The 25,250-nt window shown below is 40.6% G+C and overlaps 1 protein-coding gene across 2 annotated transcripts in view; it reads right to left on the reverse strand.

Moving 5' to 3' along the window:
• Nucleotides 1–25,250, reverse strand: part of LOC133616571 (adhesion G protein-coupled receptor D2) — a 314,512-nt gene that overhangs the window by 60,804 nt on the left and 228,458 nt on the right. For both annotated transcript variants that reach the window (XM_061976003.1, XM_061976002.1), the window contains one exon: nt 1,284–1,366. In XM_061976003.1, coding sequence (XP_061831987.1) covers nt 1,284–1,366 — 83 coding nt within the window. The remainder of the gene's footprint in view (nt 1–1,283; nt 1,367–25,250) is intronic.

The raw sequence follows: 25,250 nt of genomic DNA on the forward strand, positions 1-25,250 counted from the left end.
TATTGCGTGATGGGTAAAATTTTGAAAAAAAATTCGAAAAATAATGTAAGCCACTGGGAACTGATTTTTAATGGTTTTAACCCTTCTGAAATTGTGATAATGTTCCCCTTTAAACCGAAAATAAACAAGAGGTGAGTGTCCCTAAGAAAAGGCATTGAAGCTTAGGGAAGGCTATGCAGAATGAAACTAAAACTGAACTGGCTACAAAGTAAACAAAAACAGAATCCTGGATGACAGCAAAGACTTACTGTGGAGCAAAGACGGCGTCCACAAAGTACATCCGAACATGACATGACAATCAACAATGTCCCCACAAAGAAAGATAAAAACAACTGACATATTCTTGATTGCTAAAACAAAGCAGGCGTGGGGAATAGCGCTCAAGGAAGACATGAAACTGCTACAGGAAAATACCAACAAAACAGGAAAAGTCACCAAAATAGGAGCGCAAGACAAGAACTAAAACACTACACACAGGAAAACAGCAAAAAAGTCCAAATAAGTCACGGCGTGATGTGACAGGTGGTGACAGTACACCTACTTTGAGACAAGAGCTATATTGATGCATGCTTGGTTATGGTTTAAAGTCATATCCAACAATTGCGACAACAACTTTTTATTGTCAATATCGGCTGCTGAGCTTCATTTTTAATGATTTCTGCTGGTGGTGTGCCTCTGCATTTTTTCAATGAAAAAAATGTGCCTTGACTCAAAAAAGGTTGAAAAACACTGTCGTAGATAATATGTATTCACAGTTCAATATCTGTGTCTGACCCATATGGAACTTCAGGGTGTCTTCTGCATCATTTGGACCAATTATGATCATTATCTGAACTTGTGGAGCTGAGTTAATAACGTTTCGTGTTTTATGGTGAGCCATCTGATCATTGTTTCCGCCATGCCATAAGCAAACAAATGTTTGCAATTTATCACCACCCGTCATTTTAGTATTCTGTCTATGGTTACCTAAAGTGCAGAAATGACAGTTCCATTGGTGATGGCGTGGTGCATCAGGCCCCAGGATCCAAAATCAATTAGTGGCTTGAACCCAATAAATATATCCCAATGCAACTAATGGAAAAAATTAAAAATACTTGGCAATAACAAACTTGTTTAAGCAGAGTTCAGAAATGTAAACGACTTGAGTCTGTTTCTGTCCAAAGGTTAAAGATTGAATGGTGTTGTTAACCCCCCTGAACTGTCTGGCAACACAAAGTCTCAAAGTCCCACCGCAAGTGATAAAATGGTGTGTCCTTTTCTGTGAGAATGTGTGTCAGCTATACCTTTCTTTGCAGATGAGTGCCTGTGGAACTTTGGTCGCAGTTGTTGTCCACTCTCTTTGGAACACAAGGAATGGACAGCTGAGCTGGAGACGGACACAGAAATGTACACAGCGTTAAGTCTGCACGTGTGTGTGTGTATGTGTATGTGTGTGTGTTCTTGTATTTCTACCCTTCTTGAGACATCAACAATGAAAAGTACCTTCCATATGAGGACCGGTTAGGACCGAAATCCTGGTCCCATTGCATCTAATCGAGAGCCAAATACTAGAGTCCGTGAACATTGCTCCAAAGTCAGGATTTTTTTGTTGATTTAATGTGCATACAAAAGAAAACATCGACAGGTGCAAAGGCAGCAATACCGTATTTTTCGGATTATAAATCGCAGTTTTATATGTTTTTTTCCTTCTTTATTATGCATTTTCGGCCGGTGCGTCTTATACTGCGGAGCGACTTATAATCTGAACATAACACAACATAACAAGACGGCAGCTCAAGAAGGACTTCCCTATTCCTCCCCGAAAACATCCGCCAGGCGAATAGCTGGTTTTACGACTTCCGGTGCTGACATAAGACAACCTTAAGTGACCAAAAGATGAACAAATACATTACGGCAGTGGTCCCCAACCTTTTTTTTTTTTTTTTTTTTTTTTGGTCATATAAAAATACAATCATGTGTGCATCCCTGCAGACTGTATTGATCTATATTGATATATAATGTAGGAACCAGAATATTAATAACAGAAAGAAACAACCCTTTTGTGTGAATGAGTATGAATGAGTGTAAATGGGGGAGGGAGTTTTTTGGGTTGGTTCACTAATTGTAAGTGTATCTTGTGTTTTTTATGTTGATTTAATAAAAAATAAAAAATAACATTTTTATTTTATTTTATTTTATTTTTATTTTTTGTGCGGCCCGGGACCAATTGATCCACTGACCGGTACCGGGCCGTGCACTACGGCACTAAGACTATACTAAGCTTCGACAGCTGGGTTGCCCAAAGTGTGGCACAGGTGCCATCTGTGGTCCGTGACTCGTTTGTCATCGGCCTTAAGCACATTACAAAAAAACAAAAATAGAGATTTCATTTGCATCCATGGTGGTGAAATTTATCAAAATTAGGGTGGTCCCAATAAAGAGGGATTTTTAAAATTGACTGTGTTGGTTTTAAAAGTGCTCCCCCTCTGGTCAACATATGAAATAACAAGTGCGTGTAAAAATTTGAAGTGCTCCCCCTCTGGCCAACATATGTAATAACAAGGGTGTGTAAGAAATTGAAATGCGCCCCATTTACCCAAAATTTATCAAATAAAAATATGTATAAGGAGACATAATGTAATAACTTGAAGTTAATAGTGAAGATGAAAAAACAATTACAAACAAAAAATAAAAATAAAAACCTTTTTTGCTAAAAGCAGTCTTTTTCTCACAATATGTCGACTTTTTTCTTATAAAATTGGGAACAATTTCTCATATTCTTTCTGTTTCTGTAATATTGCAATATTTTCTCGTAAAATTATTACTTTTTAATGCAAAATGGTGACATTTGTCATATGGAATTCTGACTTTCATCACAATATTGCCAATTTGTTTGTTGTTCTCGTAAAATAGTGAAATTTTTTGAGAAAAATTATGACTTTTGTCATAATTTTGCCATGTAGAATTCCGTCACTATAGTATTGCCAAAATGTTAAAGTTTTCTTATAAAATTGTGACTTGTCGAGTAAAATTACGACTCTTTTCATAAAATTGCCAAAATTTGAAGCTTTTCTTGTAAATTTGCGACTGTTATTGAGTAAAATTCCAACTTTTGTCATAATATTGCACAAGTGTTCAGTTTTTCTTGTAAAATGTTGACTTGCGTTGAGTAAAATTGTGACTTTTATTATAATACTGCCAAATTTCTAAGTTTTCCTTGTGAAATTGTGACCTTTTTCTTGTGAAATTGTATATTGTAGCGTCCCGGAAGAGTAAGTGCTGCAAGGGGTTCTGGGTATTTGTTTTGTTGTGTTTATGTTGTGTTACGGTGCGGATGTTCTCCCGAAATGTGTTTGTCATTCTTGTTTGGTGTGGGTTCACAGTGTGGCGCATATTTGTAACAGTGTTAAAGTTGTTTATACGGCCACCCACAGTGTGACCTGTGTGGCTGTTGACCAAGTATGCATTGCATTCACTTGTGTTTGTGAAAAGCTGTAGGTATTATGTGTTTGGGCCGGCAAGCAAAAGCAGTGCCTTTAAGGTTTATTGGCGCTCTGTACTTCTCTCTACGTCCGTGTACCACTTCGTATAGCGGCGTTTTAAAAAGTCATAAATTTTACTTTTTGAAACCGATACCGATGATTTCCGATATTACATTTTAAAGCGTTTATCGGCCGATAATATGGGCAGCCCGATATTATCGGACATCTCTAAATTGTATGCATGTGTTTGTAGGCACGATACCCAGGAAATGTGTGGAAAAGGACAAACTACCAACCGGCACAGTCGTGTCTTAATTTTTTAAAAAGCAAACCCAAATAAGCAACCGCACACTCAAATACAAAACAAAAAATCGCAAACCACAAACTTTGCAAGCAACTTTAGAAGAAAAAAACAAGCCCAAAGTCCGCTTATTGGCAACAATGCTGCTGCTAGCAGTTCGCCCTCAGGAAGAGGTGCTTTAAGACATGGCTATCTAGCTAGCGGCTAACATCCATCCACCATTTTAGCGACTTCTAAATCAGTAATCCTGGTCTCCATGGCGACAAATAAAGTATGTTTCTTACAAGTATCACCCCTGCAGGATGAGGAATAGCTAAACATGCGTCACTACACACCGTAGGAGGATACAATAGCTCACCTGCGTCACAATGTAAACAAACGCCATTGGTGGATCTACACCTGACATCCACTGTAATGATATCAAGTACAGGCACGTATCTAGTCGATACTACTATGATTACGTCAATATTTTTGGCATCACAACAAGAGATGTCCGATAATGGCTTTTTTGCCGGTATCCGATATTCCGATATTGTCCAACTCTTAATTACCGATTCTGATATCAACCGATACCGACATATACAGTCGTGGAATTAACACATTATTATGCTTAATTTTGTTGTGATGCCCCGCTGGATGCATTAAACAATGTAACAAGGTTTTCCAAAATAAATCAACTCAAGTTATGGAAAAGAAAATGCCAACATGGCACTGCCATATTTATTATTGAAGTCACAAATTGCATTATTTTTTTTTTAACATGCCTCAAAACAGCAGCTTGGAATTTGGGACATGCTCTCCCTGAGAGAGCATGAGGAGGTTGAGGTGGGCAGGGTTGGGGGGGGCGGGGTTGAGGTGCGTGGGGGGGGGTAGCGTTACAGTGCGGATGTTCTCCCAAAATGTGTTTGTCATTCTTGTTTGGTGTGGGTTCACTGTGAAGCGCATATTTGTAACAGTGTTAGAGTTGTTTATACGGCCACCCTCAGTGTGACCTTTATGGCTGTTGACCAAGTATGAACTGCATTCAATTGTGTGTGTGAAAAGCCGTAGATATTATGGGATTGGGCCGGCACGTAAAGGCACTGTACTTCTCCCTACGTCCGTGTACACAGCAGCGTTTTAAAAAGTCATACATTTTACTTTTTGAAACCGATACCGATCATTTTGAAACCGATACTGATCAATTCCGATATTACATTTTAAAGCGTTTATCGGCCGATAATATCGACAGTCCGACATTATCGGACATCCCTAATCACAACATCTTCTTTCGGGTTTTTTTAAATGTATGTTATTTTTATAAACTCAGGAAATATGTCCCTGGACACATGAGGACTTTGAATACGACCAATGTATGATACTGTAACTACTTGGTATCGGATAGATACCCAAATTTGTGGTATCATCCAAAACTAATGTAAAGTATCAAACAACAGAAGAATAAGTGATTATTACATTTTAACAGAAGTGTAGATAGAACATGTTAAAAGAGAAAGTAAGCAGATATTAACAGTAAATGAACAAGTAGATTAATAATTAATTTTCTACCACTTGTCCTTAATAATGTTGACAAAATAATAGAATGATAAATGACACAATATGTTACTGTTTATGGCAGCAGACTAATTAGGAGCATTTGTTTACTTACTACTAAAAGACAAGTTGTCGTGTATGTTCACTATTTTTGTCAGGACTTGGACTATGGCTAGGTTTGTTCTCCAGAGGTGCAAAAGATTTGGATCATACGTGGCGTGAAGGGGAGTACATGATTTATTTAAACACTATAACTCCAAAAAAAAGGATCAAACAAAAGGAGCGCACAGGGGCGGAAGTACAAAACTTGACTATAAACACAAAACTTGCACAAAGGCAGAAACTATGAACAATTAAACAAAACTTGCAAACTATGGCATGAATAAAGAAATCTTACTTGAATGAAAAAAACGGCATGAAAAAGCGCAGCAAGGGTCATAAGGGTGTGTGGAGAGTATAAATGCGGGATGTCACCAGAAAGACAAAGTGAAAACAATGAACTTAAATACTACAGACATGATTAACGAAAACAGGTGCGTGACTCAAAACGTGAAACAGGTGCGGGACGTGACAGGTGAAAACGAATGGTTGCTATGGTGACAAAACAAAACAAAAGTTCACAAAAAGTCCAAAAACAAAACCGAACATGACTAAAACAAAACATGATCACACAGACATGACAATTTTATTTAAGGACTTACCGTATTTTTCGGACTATAAGTCGCAGTTTTTTTCATAGTTTGGCCGGGCTCCAGTGCGGCTTATATATGTTTTTTTCCTTCTTTATTATGCATTTTTTGGCACTCCGGTGCGACTTATACTCCGAAAAATACGGTAACTGCAATAAGAAACATATGTTTAAAGTACCCTAAGATTTTTGGTTAAAATAAAGCCAATCATGCCATTTTTTTGTGGTCCCCTTTTATTTAGAAAAGTACCAACATTTTTTTAGTACCGGTACCAAAATATTGGTATCGTTACAACACTAATATGTCGTCAAGCCAAATTTGTTAAAAGGACAGCAACAGACTTTAAGTCACTTATTGTAAATAATCCCAGCATGAACACTATCTGTGCCATTATCATCCTCCCTGCCTTCAGTTGCCTGTCATGTCTACTTCTCCATTCATCTCCCCGAACCGACGACTGATTTAAAGGGGAACATTATCACAATTTCAGAATTGTTAAAACCAGTTCCCAGTGGCTTATTATATTTTTCGAAGTTTTTTTCAAAATTTTACCCATCACGCAATATCCCTAAAAAAAGCTTCAAAGTGCCTGATTTTAACCATCGTTATATACACCCGTCCATTTTCCTGTGACGTCACATAGTGAAGCCAACACAAACAAACATGGCGGAAAGAACAGCAAGCTATAGCGACATTAGCTCGGATTCAGACTCGGATTTTAGCGGCTTAAGCGATTCAACAGATTACGAATGTATTGAAACGGATGGTTGTAGTGTGGAGGCAGGTAGCGAAAACGAAATTGAAGAAGAAACTGAAGCTATTGAGCCATATCGGTTTGAACCGTATGCAAGCGAAACCGACGAAAACGACACGACAGCCAGCGACACGGGAGAAAGCGAGGACGAATTCGGCGATCGCCTTCTAACCAACGATTGGTATGTGTTTGTTTGGCATTAAAGGAAACTAACAACTATGAACTAGGTTTACAGCATATGAAATACATTTGGCAACAACATGCACTTTGAGAGTGCAGACAGCCCAGTTTTCATCAATTAATATATTCTGTAGACATACCCTCATCCGCTCTCTTTTCCTGAAAGCTGATCTGTCCAGTTTTGGAGTTGATGTCAGCAGGCCAGGGAAGCTAGGGTCGATAGGGGGTTTAGCTCGCTCGCCTGCGGGAACAAACTGCCGCCATTGCTTGCCGTGCTACCGAGGTCCTTTGTCCCTGAATTGCTCACACACTCTGGCAGATTCAATGGGGGTCTGACGGCAGATTTCTTTGACTTTATCGTTGGAAATGCATCTGCTTTGAGTGTCGCAGGATATCCACACATTCTTGCCATCTCTGTCGTAGCATAGCTTTCGTCGGTAAAGAGTGCGGAACAAACGTCCGATTTCTTGCCACTTCCGCATCTTTGGGCCACTGGTGCAACTTGAATCCGTCCCTGTTCGTGTTGTTACACCCTCCGACAACACACCGACGAGGCATGATGTCTCCAAGGTACGGAAAACAGAGCTGATTTGACTCGGTGTTTGAGAAAATGGCGGATTGCTTCCCGATATGACGCCACGTTGTGACGTCATCGCTCCGAGAGTGAATATTAGAAAGGCGTTTAATTCGCCAAAATTCACCCATTTAGAGTTCGAAAATCGGTAAAAAAAAATACATGGTCTTTTTTCAGCAACATCAAGGTATATATTGACGCTTACATAGGTCTGGTGATAATGTTCCCCTTTAAAGACCGGCTCGGCCACCGTTCGCTCCTACCAAAACTCATTTCACCATGTCACCCGCCCACCAAGCAAAATACTGCAAAATATCTTCATCTGTCTCCGTCTCATCTACATGTGAGAGGGCAGAAGGGTAGGGGCCAAGCCAGCGGGAGAAAGGTCAGAAGGAGTCCATCATTCCGACGTGACAGAGCTGCTCTTTAGGAAGCAGATGAAGGCGAGAGGAATGAGGGAAGGAGACGGTAGGTGGCCTGGTGGGGGCAGGCTTTGTCGAGTTGTCTCCTTTTTGGTTTTCAGCCAAATGTTCATCACGGGCTGCAGTGTTGGCTGACAGCCACTGAGTGCAAATCAATCACCGTATTGTTGGTCCGTAACCAACATGTGTTGCCTTTGATCGTCTCTTAATTACCAGCAAAACCCAACACAGACATCATAGTCGGACCCGTAATGGCCGTTTGGTGGCCAACAAAACAGGCGAGAGGGTTTCTTTGTTAGTCCAACATGTATATGCAGTTCAGAAACAAACAGACCACGATTGCTGCTCGCGTCTGGCATGAAGCGAACTGCTTTTAATAGCGTCAAGCCCGCTGCGGCGTGTTCAGGACCATCTGTCCGGTTCATTGTTTTGCTCTTTGGAAGCCCATCGGGTGACAGCTGAGGTATGGGCTCCTATGAAGACCCCGGCCAGACTATTTTCTCTCTGCCTGTCATCCATGTCTTCTTCCTTCTGTCTCACTTCACCTGTCATTCTCTTTTCATTCCTTGATCACTGTATACCGTAGCAGTTGGCATCTACTCCTAGGAACCAGACTCATTTAGCAAGCACAAGAATGGAGAAATCTGAAGTGTATTCATCATTGTCCCGATACCAATATTTTGGTACCGGTACCAACATTATTTCGATACTTTTCGGTACTTTTCTAAATAAAGGGGACCACAAAAAAATGCATTATTGGCTTTATTTTAAAGGGGAACATTATCACCAGACCTTATGTAAGCGTCAATATATACCTTGATGTTGCAGAAAAAAGACCTTCTTTTTTTTTAACCGATTTCCGAACTCTAAATGGGTGAATTTTGGCGAAATAAACGCCTTTCTAATATTCGCTCTCGGAGCGATGACGTCACAATGTGACGTCGCATCGGGAAGCAATCCGCCATTTTCTCAAACACCGAGTCAAATCAGCTCTGTTATTTTCCGTTTTTTCAACTGTTTTCCGTACCTTGGAGACATCATGCCTCGTCGGTGTGTTGTCGGAGGGTGTAACAACACAAACAGGGACGGATTCAAAGATGCGAATGTGGCAAGAAATTAGACATTTGTTCCGCACACTTTACCGACGAAAGCTATGCTACGACAGAGATGGCAAAAATGTGTGGATATCCTGCGACACTCAAAGCAGATGCATTTCCAACGACAAAGTCAAAGAAATCTGCCGCCAGACCCCCATTGAATCTGCCGGAGTGTGTGAGCAATTCAGGGACAAAGGCCCTCGGTAGCACGACAAGCAATGGCGGCAGTTTGTTCCCGCAGACGAGCGAGCTAAACCCCCTGGATGTCTTGGCTCACACCGTCCCGAAGATGATCAAGAGAAGAATATCGACCCTAGCTTCCCTGGCCTGCTGACATGAGGGTATGTCTACAGAATATATTAATTGATGAAAACTGGGCTGTCTGCACTCTCAAAGTGCATGTTGTTGCCAAATGTATTTCATATGCTGTAAACCTAGTTCATAGTTGTTAGTTTCCTTTAATGCCAAACTAACACATACCAATCGTTGGTTAGAAGGCGATCACCGAATTCGTCCTCGCTTTCTCCCGTGTCGCTGGCTGTTGTGTCGTTTTCGCTTGCATATGGTTCAAACCGATATGGCTCAATAGCTTCAGTTTCTTCTTCAATTTCGTTTTCGCTACCTGCCTCCACACTACAGCCATCCGTTTCAATACATTCGTAATCTGTTGAATCGCTTAAGCCGCTGAAATCCCAGTCTGAATCCGAGCTAATGTCGCTATAGCTTGCTGTTCTTTCCGCCATGTTTGTTTGTGTTGGCTTCACTATGTGACGTCACAGGAAAATGGACGGGTGGTTAAAATCAGGCACTTTGAAGCTTTTTTTAGGGATATTGCGTGATGGGTAAAATTTTGAAAAAAACTTCGAAAAATATAATAAGCCACTGGGATCTGATTTTTAATGGTTTTAACAATTCTGAAATTGTGATAATGTTCCCCTTTAACAAAAAATCTTACGATACATTAAACATATGTTTCATATTGCAAGTTTGTCCTTAAATAAAATAGTGAACATACAAGACAACTTGTCCTTTGGTAGTATGTAAGCAAACAAAGGCTCCTAATGTGTCTGCTGACATATGCAGTAACATATTGTGTCATTTTCCTTTCTATTATTTTGTCAAAATTATGAAGGACAAGTGGTATAAAGGCAGCACGGTGGAACAGGGGTTAGTGCATGTGCCTCACAATATGAAGGTCCTGAGCAATGTTCCCTCTAAGGTGCGCGCCTGTGCAATTGCACACTGCTCAAGCGTCCTCTGCGCACGGCAAATCTATGCCACGCACAAAATCAAACAAAAAAATAAGCGCATAACAATTTTCGACATGACACGGACACGACAGAGAAAACAGTTTTCGTCATCATTGTTCAAATATTGTAACGTCTGTCGAGACGCTTTGAGGACATGAATTCCATCCATCACTTTACTGAGCAAAACTCTTTGTTGTCGGCCATAAACACATCACCAAAACATTAGTAAAAAAAATTATATCTAGCAAAACTGGTCATTTTCTGCAGTACAAACCAGACCAAAAGCAACTTTGTTATATCAACAGCAGCCGCTCGCTCTTTCTCACTTGCGCCAACACATGCACATATGGCACTTAGCCAGTAATGCGTTTACAGTCACACAAAAAGTCAGACAACTCCAACACAACAGAATAAGTGTAATTCCAGGTCGTTACACTATGATTTACCAATCAAATGTGTGATTATTCTAGTGTCATTTATTAGGAATCTTAATTTATAAATATTAATCATGAAATGCTGTTAGTATATTAAATAAATACTAATAAAAATATATTTTTTACAAACAGGAAGTTGCAGGAATGTACACATGATCCCCTGCTTACATCTCCTTGTGCAACATGTGAATGTTTTAATGGGAACTAAATGCAATGTCTGAAAGGGGTACAAATTATTTCCAAAGCAGGACCTCCACCCAGACAAACAATACAAGTACACAGTTCATGAAAAACAATATTTTTTGTTATTGTCATTGTAAATGGGCCTAAACACTTATATTAGAAAATAACCTCATGGAAATGACTGCTGTCATTTGATTATAATAATAAGAGAATGTTGTCTGTCTATCTGTGTTGGCCCTGTGATGAGGTGGGGACTTGTCCAGGGTGTACCCCGCCTTCCGCCCGAATGCAGCTGCGATAGGTTGCAGCACCCCCCGCGACCCGCAAGGGACAAGCGGTAGAAAATGGATGGATGGATGGAGATTTAACTTGTTATTTAGTCAGGTTTGGGACAGGTGTGCTGCTGGTGTAGCCACAGTGTGCACATCTGATGTTGCTCACATGGGCTCCACTGAATGTTCAGGGAGTTTTTGCATTTGCTCACACACATGAAAAATTAGAGGGAACATTGGTCCTGAGTAGTCCTGTGTTATGTGTTATATGTTGCACAATTGCACCAAGAAAAATTCCTAGTTTGTGAACCCGTTCTCAAACAATGGCAATAAAAAACTATTCTGATTCTGATTCTCTAATTCTGATTCTGATTCTGATTCTGATTCAATACTCTGTGTGGAGTTTGCATGTTTTCCCTGTGACTGCGTGGGTTCCCTCCAGGTACTCCGGCTTCCTCCCACCTCCAAAGACATGCACCTGGGGATAGGTTGATTGGCAACACTAAAAATTGGCCCTAGTGTGTAAATGTTGTCTGTCTATCTGTGTTGGCCCTGTGAGGTCCAGGGTGTACCCCGCCTTCCGCCCGAATGCAGCTGAGATAGGCTCCAGCACCCCCTAAGACCCCCAAAATTAATGTAAAGTATCAAAACAACAGAAGACTAAGTGTTTATTACATTTTTACAGAAGTGAAGATGCAACATGTTAAAACAAATAACCATATATTAACAGTAAATGAACAAGTGGATTAATAATTCATTTTATTACCGCTTGTCCCTCCAATTTGAAAAAAAAAATTGAATTATAAATGACACAATATGTTACTGCATATGTCAGCAGCAAAATTAGGAGCCTTTGTTTGCTTACTTACGAATAAAAAACAAGTTGCCTCGAATGTTTACTATCTTATCTAAGGCCAAAGTTGTTCTTCAATTGCAATAACAAACATATGTTTAATTTTTGTTCAAATAAAGCCAAAATTGGCATTTTTTGAAAAGTATCGAAAAGTATTGAAAATACATTGTTGTACAACTACCTAAATATTGGTATTGGGACAACCCTAGTACAAACCCATCCAAGAATAGACATACATAGACATAGGGTGGACAGAATAGGAACACGGAATGGGTCGCCACATTGGCGACACCCTGAAAAAAAGGTAGGAAAAATGGTACACATGGTGTGAAGAGGAGAAAAGGTGCCCATTTTTAGTTGAAGTGCATATTTGTGCCAAATCATCACCCTTGGGTCTGCATAATTACAAACCAAGGTACTGTCATTTTTTTCCCATCGCTGTGATTAGCTTCACACATGTTTAAGGCTTCTCAACATATTTTATGCTTGTGTTTCTTAACCATAGGGCCCGGGCCTAGCGGGCCTCCAAATGTATCTGTCTACTCGTTTGTAATCCACTTTTCAACCACCTGTGGCAGTAACGACAATAGCAAACAAACAGAGAAAGTCTGGAGCTAAAGTCATAGAGAAGTTCCTTCAGCGCAAAAATTATGACTAAAATGGGGAAGCTGTATTTTCATTTGCTCTTTAATTCTATCGACAATTTATTTAAGAAACATATATATTTTTATTGTTTATTATTAATTTAGTTAGAATTGCATAGTTGTATGTAGATTTATATTTAATCAGTTTTGATGAGTCCCTTCCTTTGCAACGTGTATAATTAGTATTTATTTTTGTAATCAGCCTGACCTAAGCCTTGATAATAATCTTTGTGATTAACACATGTTTTCATATATTGTTAAATTGTGAGAAGGTTAGATATAACTATTCGATACGATTCAAATCAAGAGTGAGATTACTAAATCAGTGTTAAAATTTGAGTGAGCCCCGAGTCAAAAAGGTTAAGAACCTCTGTTTTATGTTACTTTAATGCAAATGTTAGGGACGGAGTATTTGTTGAAATAAATACTGCTCTTTTTGAAAGCACATAACCAGAAATCATGATCATAATTAAAGATACAATTAATTTGTAATGTACTTTCCCTATAAATCAAAGTGTTCATATTCTCTTCATGTCATATTATGCTCCTTCCAATGCTGTTGTTTTTAGAATAGAGTTTTTTTCCAATCAGAATTCAGCTATCTTATGTTGCCATGCTGTACGAAATCTCCCCGGAGCCTTCAGAATCAACAATACAGGCGTCTATGCATTGTAAACGAACGGGCACATACAGTTGATAGATAATTGCGATAGCCAATCAGATCACGAGTTGGTGTCAGTAAGGCCTCACATTTAACGTGATAGTTACGCGTCCTGTGATTGGATACTCATCGGGACCTATAGCGGATGAATTTGAGAACACATACAGTTGATAGACAGTTGCGATAGCCAGTCAGATCACAAGTTGTTGACAGTAGCCTATCTAGGTAGCCTAGTCATTCCAAAGTGAGTATCCAATCACAAGTTGCAAGTTAGCAGGAAGCAGGCAGTGTTGACCCACAAAGAAGGAGAACAAAACGTTGATTAGGTGGCAGATATATATCTGCAAGGCCATTTTCAAGAAGGATTTGTAAAGAGAAACTACATCTTGTGAGACGACGTCGGCGATGAAATGGGGAAACGCCCGCCATTTCCACTCGAATCAACCAACTACGAGGGGTTATACGGCGTCGAATGGGTTCTACAAATTGTGAGTTGAACTATTTTATTTCTTAATTTTTTCACGTTTAATATGTTTTTTTGCAATTTTTCTTTTGACAGTTACATATAAGATGTGATAAACATTGAGGTGGTTCAATGCCCAGTAGGGCGTAAATGTGTTTCTGTACAGTATTTCTCCAGCAATATCATGTGGTGACATCAATGATGGTATTTTGAGAGGTAATCATTGAAGTCGGACATCACTGAAGGCCTAGGTGGGAAACGCACGGCCCGCCACAGGCACATTTATAGCATTAGACCCTGTCTACATTAAGCCGGATAACTCATTAAACTAATAATTATTTAGTCCAAGCCCCGTTTCGGCCACACTAAATCATCATTTAAGGTTCCCCTCTTTGGACAATTTTTTACAGGGGTAAGTGCGCCGTCTATTTCTTGAATCTCCGGCTCTTAACTTTGTATGGACTCATTGATCGTTTACAAACTAAGTTCACAGAAAGTGACGTCAGAAAGAACCCGCCACAGCCAGCTTCATAATAAAGCTGTTTCGTAACTCGGAGTTAACCACTGGAAATATGGACAAACGCGTGTGGAAATCACACATGAATACCTTAAGAGAAAGTGATTGCAGCTATTTAGGATACAACACTTCTCAGACGGCAAGAGAACTTTCCAATGTCCAGGTCAGCTGTGATTCTACTTACCGACAAACTTTGTCCATTTGTCGAAGGAGAGTCAACAAGAATGCGGTCTCCCGTGGATGTGATAAAAATAAGGTAGCGTGTGCTTTGTATCACCTGGCCGTCGAGGGAAGATTACGGAAAACCGCGAATGTTTTTGGACTGGCAAAGCAGACTGTATCAGTTATTGTCCGCTAAAGTTACCAAAAACGAATGGACAATGAAGGTGAAGGCAAAAGAGTGAGGAGTGTCCTGACCAGATATCTAGATCCCTAGATTGATTGATGTAAAATGTTCTTTATCACATTGTTTACTTTCAGATATCCTCTAGTCTAAAGATTTGATTAATTTATGATGGCTCAGGTGTGATTCACTACAATAGGGCCACACAGCACACCGGATTCCAGTTAATTGAAATACCACAACACTGGATATTGTTCAGATAAATTTAAGAACTTGCACACAAAGCAACACTGGAGGTGACTATGACGTATACATTTTCCGCGCATGCGTACCAGGTCAGATGATGTGGTCCTGATGGCTTCATCTGGCCAGGATCTTCAGCTCTCACTGGATCGGTTTGCAGCCGAGTGTGAAGCGACTGGGATGAGAATCAGCACCTCCAAGTCCGAGTCCATGGTTCTCGCCCGGAAAAGGGTGGAGTGCCATCTCCGGGTTGGGGAGGAGACCCTGCCTCAAGTGGAGGAGTTCAAGTACCTAGGAGTCTTGTTCACGAGTGAGGGAGGGGGATCGTGAGATCGACAGGCGGCATCTTCAGTAATGCGGACGCTATATCGATCCGTTGTGGTGAAGAAGGAGCTGAGGCGGAAGGCAAAGCTCTCAATTTACCGGTCGATCTACAATCCCATCCTCACCTATGGTCATGAGCTTTGGGTTATGACCGAAAGGACAAGATCACGGGTACAAGCGGCCGAAATGAGTTTCCTCCGCCGGGTGGCGGGGCTCTCCCTTAGAGATAGGGTGAGAAGCTCTGCCATCCGGGGGGAGCTCAAAGTAAAGCCGCTGCTCCTCCACATCGAGAAGAGCCAGATGAGGTGGTTCGGGCATCTGGTCAGGATGCCACCCGAACGCCTCCCTCGGGAGGTGTTTAGGGCATTTCCAACCGGTAGGAGGCCACGGGGAAGACCCAGGACACGTTGGGAAGACTATGTCTCCCGGCTGGCCTGGGAACGCCTCGGGATCCCCCGGGAAGAGCTGGACAAAGTGGCTGGGGAGAGGAAAGCCTGGGCTTCCCTGCTTAGGCTGCTGTCCCCGCGACCCGACCTCGGATAAGCGGAAGAAGATGGATGGATGGATGGACGTACCAGGCGGAGGGGTGGTCTTAAACCACCCATGTGGGTGTGTGGACAAGGATAAGGTTAGGTGGGATTTACCCTGGATAACCTTAGAATGGGCCTTAGTCATGCACTATACCACTAAGTAACAAACTCCCGCCCCATACAAACAGGCGGAATATAAGGTTGCCCGTTGATAGTTTGAGGGGGGTCCACTGGAGTTTAGGGGCGGGGGTGAAAGCTGGGTTCAGGAAGTTTTCACTCCTTTCTTCCTGGTGTGCCCCTGGCCTCGGCGACTTCAAGTCAGCGGCTGAAAGAAGCCAGACGCGGCCGAGATAATCACCACCTAATAAGAGGTTGTATTGAAAGCAGCCTGGCGCTCCTACACCGCATGCTGGTAAAAGGAATGCGCGCACACATGTGCCTTAAATAAAACAAGAACATTCGACTTAAATAACGCACCCGCACAGGTGTAATTACGGCAAATAAAGTCTCTCACACAACACAATTCGCTACATCCACTTCCTTTAATACCGACCTAAAATGTTTCAGATTAAATGACTTGTACATGAAAAGACGAAACGTGGCGACCGTGATGGCGCGAGTGGCGAGTGTTAATTGAGAGAAGAAACTTCTTTATTAAAGTGTATCAAAAGGAGTTCATCACATTCCACAGACCCTTTCAGGACCGTTGAAACAACCCAAAAGAATGTGTGAAGAGATGATGAGCCTCCATGCACCTCACCGTCTTTATGCCACAAACTGGAATCACCACAAGGTCGGTTTTAAGGAATGAACTATCATTGAAATAAAGCAAAGGTAATGCTTTTGTATCAATTATTAAATATAATCGGTGTCTTGCGAAACGTAGCATTCATCTGTCTTTTGATTAGACATCAAAAAGTATGTTTTTCTTTCCATCATTTGCGTACTTAAAAGAAAGAAGTTGAGGAAGTTTAGCGAGTTGGCAGTGAATCAATCAAGAAGCTGAAGGATATTTCGATCCACTACGTAAGAGTTTTTCAACCACTGTGCCGCGGCACACTAGTGTGCCGTGAGATACAGTCTGGTGTGCCGTGGGAGATGAGCTAATTTCACCTATTTGGGTTAAAAATATTTTTTGCAAACCAGTAATTACAGTCTGCAAATGATGTGTTGTTGTGGAGTGTCGGTGCTGTCTAGAGCTCAGCATAGTAACCGTGCAATACTCTTCCATACCAGTAGGTGGCAGCCGGTAGCTAATTGCTTTGTAGATGTCGGAAACAGCGGGAGGCAGTGTGCAGGTAAAAAGGTGTCTAATGCTTAAACCAAAAATAAACAAAAGGTGAGTGCCCCTAAGAAAAGGCATTGAAGCTTAGGGAAGACTATGCAGAACGAAGCTACAACTGAACTGGCTACAAAGTAAACAAAAACAGAATGCTGGACGACAGCAAAGACTTACTGTGGAGCAAAGACGGCGTCCACAAAGTACGTACGAACATGACATGACAATCAACAATGTCTCCACAAAGAAGGATAAAAACAACTGAAATATTCTTGATTGCTAAAACAAAGTAGATGCGGGAAATATCGCTCAAAGGAAGACATGAAACTGCGACAGGAAAATACCAAAACAAGAGAAAAAGCCAACAAAATAGGAGCGCAAGACAAGAACTAAAACACTACACAGGAAAATGGCAAAAAAATCAAAATAAGTCACGGCGTGATGTGACAGGTGGTGACAGTACACCTACTTTGAGACAAGAGCTATATTGATGCATGCTTGGTTATGGTTTAAAGTCATATCCAACAATTGCGACAACAACATTTTACTGTCAACTGAGTTTAGTTTTTTTTAAGGATTTCTGCTGATGGTGTGCCTCCGCATTTTTTCAACGCAAAAAATGTGCCTTGGTTCTAAAAAGGTTGAAAAATACTGCACTACGTGATCTCAAAACCAAATACACTAGATTGTCAAAAGTATTTGGCCACCTGCCTTTACTCACATATGAACTTGAAGTGCCATCCCATGGAATTGTCCAAAATGTTTTGGTATCCTGGAGCATTCAAAGTTCCTTACACTGGAACTAAGGGGCCAAGCCCAACTCCTGAGAAACCAACCCCACACTATAATTCCTCCTCCACTAAATTTCACACTCAGCACAATGCAGTCCGAAATGTAGCGTTCTCCTGGCAACCTCCAAACCCAGACTCGTCCATCAGATTGCCAGATGGAAAAGTGTGATTCATCAGTCCAGAGAAGGCGTCTCCACTGCTCTAGAGTCCAGTGGCGACGTGCTTTACACCACTGCATCACACCCTTTGCATTGGACTTGGTGATGTATGGCTTAGATATAGCTACATGGCCATGGAAACCCATTCCATGAAGCTCTCTGCGTACTGTACGTGGGCTAATTGGAAGGTCACATGAAAATTGGAGCTCTGTAGCAACTGACTGTGCAGAAAGTCTTTGCACTATGCACTTCAGCATCCGCCGACCCCTCTCTGTCAGTTTACGTGGCCTACCACTTGGTGGCTGACTTGCTGTTGTTCCCAAACTCTTCACTTTTCTTATAATAAAGTTGACTTTGGAATATTTAGGAGTGACGACTGGATGTGTTGCACAGGTAGCACCCTGTGACAGTTCCACGCTGGAAATCACTAAGAGCGGCCCATTCTTTCACAAATGTTTGTAGAAACAGTCTCCATGCCTAAGTGCTTGATTTTATACACCGGGTCAAGTGATTAAGGCAACTGATTCTCATCATTTGGATGGGTGGCCAAATACTTTTGTGTATATTCAATCATTTCAATTGATGTGTTTGCTTTGTACCTGTAAGTGAGTAGAATTTGTGTGAGAGTTTATAAATCCAGGCTTCTGTCGAGTTCAATGCTAATTAAACTATAGCTTTCTTAGTGGAGGTTAAAATGTAGCAAGGCAATACAGTTAGGGATGCATGATATATTCTTGTTCAAACCGATACTGATAACTTCATACTTAAGATCGATACTGGTAACATATTATTTCCATCTATGTCTGTGCTTTTTGATTGATTGATTGATTCTTTTATTAGTAGATTGCGCAGTAAAGTACATATTCCGTACAATTGACCACTAAATGGTAACACCCGAATAAGTTTTTCAACTTGTTTAAGTCGGGGTCCACGTTAATCAATTCATGGTACACACTCTAGGTAAGAAATACTCACATAAAGGTGGATTTGACCAACTGGACTTCGTCGATTTGTCCCGACAAAAGCCAGCATTTCCACGACGAAATCCCAGAAGGCTTGGGGGCGTGGTTAAGAGGGGAGGAGTATATTTACAGCTAGAATTCACCAAGTCAATTATTTTATGTATATATATATATATATATATATATATATATATATATATATATATATATAAGAAATACTTGACTTTCAGTGAATTCTAGCTATAAATATATATTTATTTTATTATATATATAAAAATAAGAGAAATACTTGAATTTCAGTGTTCATTTATTTACACATATACACACACATAACACTCATCTACTCATTGTTGAGTTAAGGGTTGAATTGTCCATCCTTGTTCTATTCTCTGTCACTATTTTTCGAACCATGCTGAACACCCTCTCTGATGATGCATTGCTGTGTGAAATGCACTAGATGGCAGTATTGTCCTGTTTAAGAGTGTCACAACATTGCTGTTTACGGCAGATGAACTGCTTTACGGTAGAGGAAAACACGTCACTCAGGTCTGCATGGAGCTGGAGGGGGCGTGGCCTCCAGCTCCGCCTGAATTTCGGGAGATTTTCGGGAGAAAATTTGTCCCGGGAGGTTTTCGGGAGAGGCGCTGAATTTCGGGAGTCTTCCGGAAAATCCGGGAGGGTTGGCAAGTATGGTTAAAGCGTGATGTTGTTTCCTCCTCGCAGACTGTGGCTATCACCTTAAGTAGTAGAGTATGTGTCAAAAAATGTTTATATTTGAATAATTCGCGATTCTTACTTGTAACGGTTCATTTGATCTTTTTTATGACATCACGGATTCAATTGAAATAAAAAAAAACGATCTTCAACTCTTTACAAAATGTGGCTCCCCTGCTGGTCATGGCCCTTAACAACCGCACGAGTGGTACGCGGGCTCATCTCGTGGTACGCCAAAGAAGTCTGTAAATATGTACTGTTAATGGCGTATCATTGGGGCCTGAAAAATTTACTGTCACATCTACTTTTCAATGAGCTCAAGTGAGCACTTCTTTCACCTTCAGCGGAGCAGGTACCTGTGTGTAGGAGGACTAAGTACATGAGAAGATGTCTGGACCCCCTCAGCATACAGTAGATTCACCAACATCATCGCCACACTGTCACAACTTGTTTTTAAACTGCACATATTGGCTTGTCCTGGTGCAAAAATGTTGTTTTTATGTTTATATATACACTTAACTCCTGGCCAAAGTGGACTTTTATTTGGCGCATTGTCCGGACTATAAGCCGCTACATTTTTCCTACGCTTTGAACCCTGCAGCTAATTTAGCAAGCAAATGGCAGCTACTTTATGGCTTTTTCTTAGCTATAAACATTTACAAAATATTTCTTACCGGTATATATCTGCGGCTAATATATGGAAACAAAAAAATCTGAATTATGCAGAAAATATTCTTATTTATGGTATGAATACATTTCAAAATTATAATAATAATAATCATAATAATAGATTGTATTTGTAAAAAGCACTTTACATTCAGTAAACAACCTCAAAGTGCTACGGTGTATTAAAAAAATATGAATAAAAAGATAATAAAAATAAATAAAAATAAAGACTAGAACAACCTAATAGCTAGAACTAAAATGCACATATCTAAAAAAAAAAAAGGCATTTTTTAAAAGAAGGGTTTTCAAGCCTTTTTTAAAAGCATCCACAGTCTGTGGTACCCTCAGGTGGTCAGGGAGAGCGTTCCACAGACTGGGAGCGGCGGAGCAGAAAGCCCGGTCTCCCATTGTTCGTAGCTTTGTCCTCGCAGGTTGGAGGAGGTTAGCCTGTCCGGAGCGGAGGTGTCGTGTGGAAGATTTGGGGGTGAGTAGTTCTAAATTAAACAAGTATTACAATTGCTATGAATGAAATGTAATTATCAATAAAAATGGATATTAATTTGGATATTAATGTCATACAATATTTTGTCCCTTCCAACCACGACGAAAAAAATAAATAAAATAATGTATAAAAAACTGCACATATTGGCTTGTCCTGTTCCAAAAATGCTGTTTATATGTTCATATATACACTTAACTCCTGGCCAAAGTGGACTTTTATTTGGCGCATTGTCCGGACTATAAGCCGCTACCTTTTTCCTACGCTTTGAACCCTGCAGCTAATTTAGCAAGCAAATGGCAGCTAATTTATGTGTTTTTCTTAGGTATAAACATTTACAAAATATTTCTTACCGGTATATATCTGCGGCTAATATATGGCAACAAAAAAATCTGAATTATGCAGAAAATATTCTTATTTATGGTATGAATACATTTGAAAATATGTTCTGTTAATGGCGTATCATTGTTGATTATGTTTGTGCATTGTGTATAATTTTACAGTGGCCATAAATATTAAATATACCGTAAATTCTGGACTCCAAACCGATATGTTTTCCTACTAACTTGTGGATTTTTCTTCATTGACGGTCATAATGAAAATAGTTTCCAAAAAAGAAAACACACTGAAAAGGTGTTTTATTGTTTGTGCTATTGCGCCATCTTTTGGACGAGTTTGCTCACCGCAGGTGCTGCAGTGTCCTTTCCATTTTGGTACTGTCAAAAAAAGAGTGCCGTTCAGTCTTCTAGCCGTCCGTAGCGTTTCTACTCAAATGGGTTCTTCATTCAATACTCCAAGCAACGTTTGTACGTTTTACAGTGTAAGTAAAACAATTCATGCTTACTGAACCGTCCCATGTGTGATGTCTGTTGGAGTGTTTTCATGCATATTTGTACGTGCTGTCGTAATGTAATGACGCTAGTATTAGCTAATATGCTAACTGTGGGGGGAGAGTGTGATCAGCGCGCCTGCCGGAGCAAAGGTCACCGCCTCTGTCCATGGTGCTGAAGACAGAGCACCATCAGACCGGGGGCGCGGCATGTGTTGACGGCGAGACACGGCTGGCAGGTGATTAGATTTCACAGGTGGTACGTGTTAATCTAATCATCTGTTGTCTTTAACAGTAAGCGGCCGGGAGCAGAGGGAGAGAGAATACGGATGGGACTGAAAAGTCACATTCTATTAGGAGAGAGAACTTTGTTGATGAATATCATTAAAACCTTGTTAAACCTGCACGCTTGGCTCCGGTGCCGTGTCTGTCAGTGGGACCGCTAGGAAGCGATTTCCACACTTAAATGTTTACGAGTGTCAGTATTAGTATTATTAAAATACAATGGCATTCTTTTTGTATTGTTTCATTTGCACAAAGACGTCACTGTGGAGTTATTGAGTCTATTTAGCTGATTCGAGGTAGTAGCTAATGCAGACCTGGGCAAATTAAGAACCGGGGGCCACATGCGGGCCCGTTGAGTTTTTCAATCTGGCCCGCCGGACATTCCAGAATAATTTGTTTAGATCTTTAAGATGGAAATTGTAGCCGCCATTATGATGTGCAGTGATGTTTTGTAATGACCGTAATTCTTCAACTATGCAAAGTATTTCAATGGTTGGAAACTGCGCTTATGGATGATATACCAGTTACTATGGTAATCTAATTAGTTACTATGGTCATCTTAATTAGTTACTATGGTAATCTACGTCACAGCAGCTCAGACGAGGCACCAAGCAGTGTGGGTGGAAAGCGTTTCCAAAGATTTTCACAACAAAGTTCTAAAGCATAGTGATATATAAAATAGAATAGAATAGAAAGTACTTTATTGATCCCTGGGGGAAATTCAGCAAATATCAGATATATCAGATTTTAGGTGGGTTTATTTTGTACCCTCCGCGTTCATATTTCACTGTTTGTTGCATTTTTGTTGCGTTTCACTTGATTGTAAAACATGTCGATCGAAAGGGGGTGTGACATTCATATTTTCTCAATATTCAGTATTTTATCCTTCATAGAAAACATTTTAATTCCATTACGTTATTGTGAGGTTTTGTATTAGTGTTCCTAAAAATAGATATACCCCAGACACATTTTTGGGGGCCGGTATATCTATTTTTAGGAACACTAATACAAAACCTCACAATAACGTAATGGAATTTTAATTTTTTATATGAAGGATAAAATACTGAATATTGACTCAAAATAATTGCCCAGGCCTGAGCTCGTGGGTCTGTGACGATAACTTCTGTTTTGTTTAGTCGGACACTGTTTGGAAACAATTAAGGTATGTGAACAAACACTTCCAGAATCGTTCTGTGTAAATAACTCATTTCGCAATGTACATATATGCGGTTTATAGTCCGGTGCGGCTAATATATGGAAAAAATATTTTTTCCCCCCTAAAATTTAGTTGGTGCAGCTCATATACTGATGCGCTTTATTGCCCGGAAAATACGGTACTTGTTAAATAAAACGTCTGCCTTGCTTTTTATTGAATACTACGCTACTTAATTTTAACGTCGGTCATTATGGTGGTACTTGGAGAGCCAAGCTGTTTTTTTTTGTGAGGTGGTACTGGGTGAAAAAAGTTTGACTCCCACCGGTTTAGGGTGTTAAGGCCAGTGTTTTTCAACCTTTTTTGAGCCAAGGCACATTTTTTTCATTGAAAAAATCCTGAGGCACACCAAAAGCAGAAATCATTAAAAAAAACGAAACTCAGTAGCCGATATTGACAGTACAAAGTTGTTCTCGCAATTGTTGGATATTAATTTAAACCATAACCAAGCATGCATCACTATAACTCTTGTCTCAAAGTAGGTGTACTGTCACCACCTGTCACATCACACTGTGACTTATTTGGAGTTTTTTGGTGTTTTCCTGTGTGTAGTGTTTTAGTCCTTGTCTTGCGCTCCTATTTTGGTGTTTTTTACTGTTTTGTCGGTATTTTCCTGTTGCAGTTTCATGTCTTCCTTGAGCGCTATTCTCCACACCTGCTTTCTTTTCGCAATCCAGACTATTTAAGTTGTGCGGACGCTTTCCCTCTTTGTGGGGACATTGTCGATTGTCATGTCATGTGCGGATGTACGCTCCACACACTGTAAGTCTTTGCTGTCGTCCAGCATTTTGTGTTTTGTTTACTTCGCAGCCAGTTCAATTTTAGTTTCGTTTTGCATACCCATGCCCAAGCTTCAATGCCTTTTCATAGCGGCACTCGCCTTTTGTTTATTGTTTGTTTAAGCATAAGATACCTTTTTACCTGCACGCTGCTTCCAACTGTCGTCTGCATATTGTGACCATGACACGACGTGTTCCCGACATCGACAAAGCAATTAGCTACTTGCTGCCACCTACTGATATGGACGGGTATAACATGGTTACTCTGCCACATTATTTACGGATTATAATTACTTGTGTGCAAAAAATATTTTTAACCCAATTAGGTGAAATTACATAATCTCCCACGGCACACCAGACTGTATTTCACGGCACACTACACAGTGGTTGAAAAACACTGGTTTATGCGACAAACCAGCTCTGGTGGCATGTATTTAGGTTAAGTCGGTGCACCAATTCATCTCCCTCATGTGTTTATCTGCAGCCAAACACATGCTGTAAAACTTGTTGCAAATGAAACTATAGACGCTCACAAAAAAAGCATCCGCCAGCTTGTCCAAACACCTGCTAAATGGCTCCCAAACACTCAAAGCCCGGTCGCTCCCTCCACTATCAGCCCCGCCATCTATATTCTCCTGTTTTTTTTTTTTGTGTTTTTTTCATCCGAGTGACTGTGAGGACCAGCAGCTGCAGCCTCTCACTGCTCGTGCTCAGCCGGTGGAAGGCAATAGGTTTAGCAGACGAGGCGGCGAGGCAGATTTATGGCAGCGGAGGTGACCTCTGGGGCCGTAACACGGTGATGGGTGAGTGGCTCTCAACGGTAAGCTACTGGCACTTGACAGAGTGCCCGAAGCAGAATGAATTTACTTCTCTTTTCCTCAATCATCAAGCAGCCACTGCCCTGACCCCCATCCTGACTGCTATAACAAGATCTCCCATCTCACCGGGGCCTGAAAAATTTACTGTCACATCTACTTTTCAATGAGCTCAAGTGAGCACTTCTTTCACCTTCAGCGGAGCAGGTACCTGTGTGTAGGAGGACTAAGTACATGAGAAGATGTCTGGATCCCCTCAGCATACAGTAGATCCAGCAACATCATCACCACACTGTCACAACTTGTTTTTAAACTGCACATATTGGCTTGTCCTGGTGCAAAAATGCTGTTTTTATGTTTTTATATATATATATATATATATATATATATATATATATATATATATATATATATATATATATATATACACTTAACTCCTGGCCAAAGTGTACTTTTATTTGGCGCATTGTCCGGACTATAAGCCGCTACGTTTTTCCTACGCTTTGAACCCTGCAGCTAATTTAGTTAGCAA

Source organism: Nerophis lumbriciformis, linkage group LG14, assembly GCF_033978685.3.
Source record: "Nerophis lumbriciformis linkage group LG14, RoL_Nlum_v2.1, whole genome shotgun sequence".
Taxonomy (NCBI): domain Eukaryota; kingdom Metazoa; phylum Chordata; class Actinopteri; order Syngnathiformes; family Syngnathidae; genus Nerophis; species Nerophis lumbriciformis.